At 45.5% G+C, this 9,450-nt stretch overlaps 1 protein-coding gene across 1 annotated transcript; it reads left to right on the top strand.

Annotated features, from left to right (window-relative positions):
* The first annotated feature begins 1,836 nt into the window (after positions 1-1,836).
* Positions 1,837-8,383, top strand: and1 (actinodin1). The gene is made up of 6 exons (XM_070985750.1): positions 1,837-1,984; positions 4,800-4,945; positions 6,007-6,420; positions 6,991-7,245; positions 7,376-7,585; positions 7,772-8,383. The coding sequence occupies exons 1-6, from the start codon at positions 1,837-1,839 to the stop codon at positions 8,381-8,383; spliced, it is 1,785 nt and encodes a 594-aa protein (XP_070841851.1).
* The last annotated feature ends 1,067 nt before the right edge of the window (positions 8,384-9,450 follow it).

Below are 9,450 nucleotides of genomic sequence, written 5' to 3' on the forward strand. Positions count from 1 at the left end.
AAATATATTTGTATACTGTAGTACTCACAGAACTTAAAGGGCCTGAAGACATTTTTTCAACTGACAGATTCCTGCATGAACACAGAAATATCAGCTAAAATGAGATTTTAGCTGATAGAGATTTAGAGATTTTGGTTATTTCACCTCAGATTTCTGTTCTGAGTGGTTTTGAGTTGGTAATATCACATGCTTCCATGCACCAATCAGAATCAGCCAACATTTGAATCAAACGTGACGACAGATGGCCGTACAGTATCAAGCATTAAACTTTTCATACTGTATATAACTTTGTTGCTTATTTAGTCATAAATATTTAATGTTCAATGAGATTTTCTCATCAAGCATCTCATTAAGTTTTCAGAGGCTTTAAGATTTCCCTTAATTGAAAGTAAGGGACAAACTATATAATTTAAAAAACAGTCCTAATGTTACACAAAGCACATTGACTGTACTGTAATAATGTGCCTGTGTGTGCATGAAACAGGGAAATAAAGAAGTTTGGTTCGCATGGTGGCTGTGGACTCTACTTTTGTCCTCATCAACCAGGATTTATTTTGAGGTTAAATCACTTTTGGTGTGGAAAAAAAAGCACTATCCCTAACTTCATAAGCTAATAACGCCTCCTGAGAGGAACTGCTGAGGGTCTCTGAGGGCGTTTCCACTCACATGTGCTGATGTTGCATCACACTCTGCAGCTACATGGGCTTTTCAGAGCCACTAAAGGCTGGCATGCCTGAACACAGTTAAACTGAGGAGGAAACTGTAGATTATCAAATTCCTCATGTGTAGACCAGCTGTCCCTACGTGTGTGTGTGTGTGTGTTCAGGTTCAAACAGAAGCTGTGGTTTGGCCCTCATTGAGGGTCTTTAAGAAGTTGCTTATGTGGCACCTCAGCCCCCCCTTCATTATTTCCTGATGTTTTCTCTCTGTACCTTTCTGTCCTCTGTTCTTCCTCACCAGGAGTGATCGTTGCGTCCCAGAAACAAACATCCAGAGGCTGATGTCGAACTTTAAATGTGACTCATAGGACTGTTAATTTGGTTAAATTAAAAAAAACACACCTCGAGAAAACGTCTCCATCTCTGCTTCAAGCCCTCCCACCGCCTCTCCTTTCCTGCCTTTAATTACGGTGCCACCGATTGGTCCGATCTCTCAGCAACTTTCAGCCAATCAGGCGTCTTGTTGAGGTGGCCCTTGACCCCCTCAGGTGGTCCATGCATGCGTTTTTCTGTGTGAGCGTTAATGAACGCTTGTTGCGTGCGTGTTCGGTTTAAAACCTTGGCCGATCTCTTCTTCAGGGCAGTCTGTCAGAGGGGCTGCAGGGACAGGGTGCACCAGGAACCGCCATCACACCCACACACACACACACACTTAGTGTTTGAGCCCAGGTGGACTGAGTCATCCGGGCCGCGAGGCTTCACTCGAGTCCACATCTGGATCTGCGGACAGCCACGATAAGATAACGACAGGTAAGAGACTCTGAGGTGACTCTGCACTTCTGTGTGTTTACCAGGGATCCAAGTTCAGGCTGAAGTCAAGTTTGACATCAGAGCAACACCTGGTTCTGTTTTTACGATGACAAACCAGAAGCTTCCGCCCAGCCAGGGGGGCTTTGTGGCAACATGTTAGTATAAAGCCTCCAAATCCAAGCAGTGGGGGTCACTTCAGCGGCCTCGCCGGGTCAAAACTAGCACAGGTCTGCAGTCTCAGGCTGCGATTGGAGTGGAAACTCAACACCTTCCCCCGGGTTTGTAAGTAACTACTGGCCACTCGTGCATCTTGGAGCTCTCGGTCTGAGAAGCAAAAAGCTCATGTCAAGCTAAAAATGTGCTAGTGATGGAGTTACGGGAGCAAAGCATCACTCTGAATGTCGCTGTGTTTGGCATTGGCAGGAGAGGAGGAGGCGAAGTCATGGCTGGAGGGAGGAGAAGCAGTTTCTCCGGTGTGTTCATCGCAGCTCTGCTGGCGGTGACGCTGCTGCCTGGTGAGTACACAGCGCGTCTCCAGACAGTTACTGTGCACACGGCTTTCATGATTAACTGTGTCAGCAGGGGAAGAAGTACTCAGGTCCTTCACTCAAGTAAAAGTAGCAATACAGGGTGTAAATACTCCATTAGGGTTTAAAGCTTATAAATATTATCAGCAAAATTGACCTCAAAAGTAAAAGTATAATGCAGAAAAAAGGCCCATGGGAGTGTCTCTGTTGTAGAGATGGAGCTAATTTGTTAGGTTGTTTAATCAGTTAATGGAAAAAAGAAAAAGAAACAGCTCTAAATTAATCATTTAATTTATAAAATTACCACCCGAGTTCAAGTTAAGTTTATTATCATACAAAAAATGATTACTCGACTCATTCTTTCAGTTTTGATTTATAACAATTAAAACTATTTTATATGCATGAAAAGAAAAGACTCAAGTACAAGTACCCCAAATTTGTAGAGAAGTACAGCCTTTGAGTAAATGTATTTCCCGGGCTGGTCATCACGGCTGATGGTCACACTGAACAGAAATGGCCAGCTTGTTTCTGACACTTCCTGCCTCCAAAATCAGCAAAAACAGAAGAAACCAGAAAAGCATCTTTAAGGCTTCTTAATGCTGACTGGACAGACAGAAAATGAACCGTTAAGTGAGTAATTAGCACTGTCGCACTGTACTACGAGTCAAGTATGCACCATTCAAGCGCTGATGATGCAGGGACGCGCTGAAGAGAAACGTCAGCTTCGTGCTTTTAATTTAGAGCTTTTGCTTCAGGACAATTCAGGTAATCTTGTCGGCATTGAACGGTGAGCTCACGTAATGATTTCTGAATAAGAGGCTGCGTTCAGATCCATACGTACAAGCCCAAAATACTGGAGGAAAACGTACCGTGATCATCGCGAACCGGTTGTTATTTTGAATGATGTTGATTGAGCCATTCATGCCACAGAACGCATCTCATAATCAAACTTCTGTCTCCGTTTCAAAGCCGCAAGCCTCTCACAGCAGATAAAGTACAAACGTATTGGAAAAAAAATTTACTCACAGTATCAGCGGTAAAAGTACTATATATATATTATTATTATGACTGTTTATGTTCAAGTATTTTATACTGAATAAGTGGATCATATTAGTTTGCATGTAAAATAGCAAAAAGTTGAAGGTTTCTTTCCTTCAGCACTTCAATGACACAAACTTAAGCCACGATTGAGCGGTTGTACCTCAAACTGTGCTTCATGTTCATCATAACGTGGCCGGCGGCGTTCATACATCATCTTTTCGGCTTTGACGCGAGGAGGGGCTGCTCCTCCGCCACCTGTTTCCTGCTCGCTCTCCACCTGATTGGCATATTTACAAAGGAGCAAGGTCTCGTCTTTCCCCTAAAAATGGTTTTGGAAATTGCACCGTGAGATGGTTAAAGGGGAAAAGAGAGGAGGAGGAGGAGGAGGAGGAGGAGGAGGAGGAGGAGGAGGAGGAGGAGGAGGAGGTTCTTTCATCATTTCTGCTCCTGTAAAAAATTAGTACCTGTCAGCATCACCTCCTCCTCTGCTCTCCTAAAGCTCTGCTGTTTCCAGATGTGCCAGCCAGTTTTTTACAGGCTTGTAAAAAACAATACGGCGGATACACTGAGGCAGCATCATTTAGCCCACCCTCCTCTTCCTCCTCCTCCTCCTCCTCATCACCTTGGGTCACCTTCAGCTTCATCTTTCTTTGATTTCTCTTCAAATTCGTGCCTTTGCTTGTTCATCTGTGACCTTGCACGCTGCGGCGCACATCTTCCTGATTACTCCATCAAAGCTTATCAAAACTCTTTTCTTAATCAGGAGATTGATGCTTTTCCACATCCGACACGCGTCGCATAACCCTGAATTATCCCCACTGGATCTCTCTTTTAAACCTGCAGTCTGTTCCCTTCTCGTTCGCTCTTCCTCCTCCTCTTCCTCTCCTCCTGTAAGGCATTAACACCTTTTCCCTGTGGAGATGAAAGAAACGAGGGGCAGAGCTGAATCCGCCGTTTCCCTCAGCTGCATGGGGTCAAACAGTGCACATACGCACACATATGAAACACAGACACACGCACAAGTGCACACACAGCTCTTTTAAAGCACAGCAGGGGTTTGATGTTACAGGCTCAACTATAAAATCTACAAAGAGCTGCAGTCGCCAGCGCTTCAGGCACAGCCAATTACCCCTGTCCCATTTAACGAATAATATCTGCCTGTAAGTGTTTGAGGTTTAATGCCGTAAATTATCACTCATGTATTACAGACACATTAAAAAGTCAGAAAAGGAAGAGTAAGCGATTTCCAGGACGTAATCTTAACCTCAGCAACTTCTGGATTTTACATCTGTTTTGTGTTTTCTCTGTTTTCTAGCATTCTTGTCTGCTGGACCGATTGTGCAAAAGGCCAAAGGAGATGGTAAATATGTGATTTTTCAGCGTAGCGTACACTTACACTTTGCTACTGTCTGCTTTCTAGAAACAAACACCAATTTGCCAGAGGTGAGAGACCATGAAAGGCGCTGAAAAACGAGTCCATGAAAGCACTTTCTGATTAAACAGCAACAAATTCATCACTGCACGTCACCTCGCTTCAATGCAGCATCAACACTGAACCCCATGATCGATATCTAATGTGATACAACCGCAATTTCCTCGACAACTAAAAACAATTAGAGCTTAATGATGTCCAACCCACACGTATAACAAGTTTGAGGCCTTGAATATCTTATTATAAACTTTAAAAGTCATTAGAAAGTCCTTGAATTTGATGCCCAACTGAGCACAGAAGCCTCTTTTCGCTCTTCTTTTCTGGCCTCAGCGGGGGAAAGCATCCAGGAGAGGTCGACTGCTGCAGAGTTACACAGGAGGCTGATCCGCAACCGCAGGAACATCAGCTGGTACAAACAGCACTCTGACTTCTGGAGCTGGTACAAGTTCTTCACTGACAACGGTAACCAGGAGGCAGTAAGTGAATCTTTTCACTATGTTTGCTATTTCATCCAGTGAGAGTCTGAAGTCTGTCTTTTAAGAGTGAAACAGAAACTCTCTGTCAAAAGGTGGCAGTTAGAGCTGGTGGCTTCCTCCAGTAATTAGACTTCATAAGTTTTTGTATTAGTGGGTCAGATAATTATTTATGATATGACAGAGCTCACACTGAATTATCACTCAACTTGCAAGAGTCTTTTAGCATTTTTAAGCTAATTGTCAAGGTTTTTACAGCCCACAGCTTTACTGTTTTTCCTCATCGCTCTCACTGGTGTCGTTTCCAGACCCATCAGACAGCTGTTTTTTGGTGATAAAGCCACTGTATGCTAGCTGCTCAGCTTTAAACAGCAACTGCTTCTTTCCACAACCCTGAGTAGTGTCTGTAGACTGCATACGGCCCAACCACCTCCACCAATAAGGCAGGGCAGCCTGTAAGCAGCCTGACAGGCGAAATCCACAACGTCTGTCATTTCAGTGCACCGCTTGTTCCTGCCAGCTAATCAACTCAGATCTTTCCAGTCGAAATCATGGACTTGGTGGAGACGAAAACAGAGCTAAAACACTGTCCAGGCATTGTTGAGGTGGACAGAAACTCGACTCCGAATGAATAATAATGTTGCTCCATGTCTGCAGAATCTGTAAACTGTTTGCTAACATGCTACCAATATCAACTTTGTAACGTGATAATATGTAGATGATATGTTTATAGCTTGCTGTGCTGCCCCCAAGTGGCAAAAAAACAACAATTAATGCAGATTTAAAGTCTGCTCGACCCCTGCAGAAAAATCCACCTCTCCACTGTCCATCTGTATTCTCAGTTATCATCTGCTGTTGCTTTCAGCTGCTAAAACCTAACTTGAATTAGTTACAACTCACTACAATATTGCTGACTACAGCTGCTCGGCTCAGCTTATCTCCTGTTACCCCCAGTGAGTATTGTTTGGATAGGGTCTCATTAGGGATTCGCTTCAGAGTCTTTGCACTTGCGTTTGTTTCCGAACTCTGATGAGCTCACCAATAATCTCCTCCTCCCCTCTTAGGTTCATGAGATGGACAAAATCTACCTGGCCTACCTCCAGAACAAGAACCGTGCTGAAGGACGTCGTTCCTACAAGGCCTACTTGCGACACCTAGGGGACATCTACAAATCCTGTGCCGATTCTGATGACCCCAACTGTGTGGCTTCCGCCACCAGCAGGCCCAAACCTAAACCAGAACCCCCCAAACCTGCACCTGTGAAAACCTGTGACCCCACCAAGGACCCCTACTGCTTGTATGCTGCTTTGGTCCAGGGCAAGAACCCCTACCTTCCCCTGGTGCTCCCGGCTGCCACTCCCGCCCCGGCACCAGTGAAAGCCCCAGCCCCTCTTTACGTCCGCTCTGCTGCTCCAGCCAAGGACCCGCAGTCAGGGTATTACTACTACGCTCCATCTGCAGTACCTTTCCTTTCCAAGGTATGTTCACAGACAGCATTTATATTATACTACAATCTAATCTTTTACCTTTTATACAACACACTTGTTTTGGAAGGATATGATGAAATGTTTATAGTTCTTTGCATGCAATGTACCAAAACACTACTCTTTATATTAAGGTATACATTTTCAGTGTTTTGGTATATTAACTAGTTAGTACATTGAGGTTCAACAATTTACCTAACCTCACGCTGTTGCAGAGTGTCGTATCTGTACCTGCCGTGAGTCTTACGTAAAATCCACAATGTGTAGGATGGGATTGCTCTTTTGTGCCCCCTTGTGGTAATTTCCAAGAAGACACTGCAAGTGTCCCTCATCCAATGGATCCAGTTTGGGAGTACTGAGAATGAAGGCTAAAAACAACACCTAACTGCACTCATTTTTACGTGGATTCATGGATTTTTAAGACATAAATCCAAAACTTGGACTACCAGAATGCGTTAAAAACATAAAATTCTGCCCACAAGTGTCTTCAAACTGTAAGATACAGTAGTTTCTCTAGACTTCATGCGATCACGGTCCAATGTCTGCCTGTTTCACGTGCTTCAGGAGCAGAAGGCCGAGCTGCTGCGTATCTGCTCCTCTGATGATGTGGAGTGTCTGCAGTACCACCTGAGAGCAGCATACGGGCACGTACCCTCTGCTGGACCTCTGCCTTCCTATGCTCACCTCGGCTGTGATCCCAAGAAAGATCCCACCTGCAAACCCAAACTGGTGCAGAAAGCCCCCTCTGGTCTCTACATGCAATACCCCAACTGTGATCCACTCCGGGATCCCCTCTGTGCCTATGCTGCCTCCCTTGTGGTACGTTCGATTATTGTGATAGATTTTTTAAAATTCAGTGTAACTGCTGCTTCATTTTTAACGTTTTCATTTGCATCTACACCTTGATTATCATGACTTATGGTGTTTCTACCCTTATGTGTTCCTCCAGGCGCCCCGTGCCCCCAGCCCCCCTGCCCCTGCTGGTCCTGGATCTTGCAACCCTCTTTTTGAGGAAGGCTGCAACCCTCTTACCGCCACCAGATTTGCTTCTCCCCCCGAGGCATACAACAATGAGGAAAAAGAAGAGGCTGCTGCTATTCGTGCTGCCCCCCCTTCTGCTCAGCAGAACAATCCATATGCCATGTTTAGAGATGCTTATGCTAACAGAGTTATTGATCCCTATGCTATGTATCACCAGGCTAGTGCCCCGGCTTCTCCTCCAGCTAGTGACCCATTTGCCATCGTGCGCCGATTCATGGCCCAAGCTCAAGTTAATGACCCGTATGCTCCACGCATGGAGGCTCCAGAGTCTAACCCCAATGATCCTTTCTCTGCAATCCGTGAGGAAGCGGCCGCCATGCAACGCCATGGCCGTCCCGCTCCCAGGCAGCAGTTCCCCTTCTCCATTCCCAATTATGAAGAGCCTCCACGGGAGGAGCGTCATCCTCTAGGGCCCCCAGGTAAAACCAAGGAGGGTTATGACTGCTTCATTGGCTATGATCGTGAATGCTACCCTGTGAAGCCCAGTGAGCCACGCTCTGGAATTCACCGCCACATCCCCTATCCTGCCGAAGCCTACGAGCCCCACCTGAACCCTGACGGCACCCGAAATGGGGTCCTGGAGCCTGCGAACCCACACTGTGACCCTGAACACGACCCTGACTGCCGTCTGCGTCGCTATGAGCCTGAGCAGACCCACACCGCAGCCCAGCCTGAGCATTACGCTGAGGAGGACCTCAACCAGGGGGCAGCAGAGCGTGAGCCACAGCCGGAACAGGAGGAACAAGACCAGTATGAGGCAGAGCCCTACCAGAGCGGCCAGGAGGAGCCTCACATGTCCTACCAGCCATTCTCACAGGGTATGCCCAGCCTCCAGGACATACTGAGGCGCTACGGAGACCAGTACCCGGAGCAGGATGATCACAGAGCCTACGCAGATGACTATCGCAAGAAATAATCATGCCAACACACACATGCATGCAGATGGACATGAATACACACTCCCGTGCCTTCTTTTAGCTTAGCCCTTGACTGCCTCAGACAGTGCACAGTAAGTCCGACGTGGACCCGATATGGGACTCGAGAGAAATCCATGGACCCAGTGAGCGAGTACATGCACGTACATCCGCACAGAGCTTCCAACTGCAGGAGCATGTTCAGAAAGCAGAGGGTGCTCCAGTTTTCATCTCTTTCGCTGCTTTAGACCTGTTGCTCTGGCCTGTTGCTTTCCAGTTTCCAGCTCCTTAAACCACTCGAATGTGTAATGACTTCTCAATGCTCAGCTTTGCTTCTGTATCTTTGCATCTCACCTTTTTTTATTTGTTGCTTTTTGTCAGTGATGGATTATGTAAAGATTTTTTTTTTCATTTTGAATGTTCTAATAAAAGCTCTAGAAAGCTGTTTTTGCATTTCATGTGATGAATCTCGACATTTAACTCAACTTGATTGACTTGACTCAATTATAACAGGTCAACATATTAACTGACAAAGCAAAAATATGTTTTGGATGTTTTTTTTCTGACATGTAGATTGATGTTGGCTCACCACTCTTTAAATGTTGTACTTTGATTCTACGCTTCCATATTGTACTAAGAGTACAATAAGAGTACAACTAAGAGTATGTAGCCAAGCTAGCGGCTCACATTTACTGTGATCATCATCTTAGCTTAGCTTGTTAGCATGCTAATGTTTGCTAATTAGCAGCAAACAACATACACTTGAGGCTGATGAGAAATTTGACCTGATGATGGTGCTAGATGTTAATGGACAACCATAGTGACCACAGTTTATCTTAAGGGGGGGCATAAATGTGTACAAAATGTTATGGCGATCCATGCAACAGTTGTCGAGATACATCAGTCTGGACCAAAGTGGTGGACGGACCGACACTACCATCCCTAGAGCTATGCCGACGGAAAAAGGTCAAAATCAAAGCTGCAACTGCAGCAGAACTGCCCTCCAGAGGTGAGTTTTTCATACACCAGGACACTTTTTGGGTGGAGCAGCACCTTAATAAAACTTCTC

Source organism: Chaetodon trifascialis, chromosome 18 (assembly GCF_039877785.1).
Source record: "Chaetodon trifascialis isolate fChaTrf1 chromosome 18, fChaTrf1.hap1, whole genome shotgun sequence".
NCBI lineage: Eukaryota > Metazoa > Chordata > Actinopteri > Chaetodontiformes > Chaetodontidae > Chaetodon > Chaetodon trifascialis.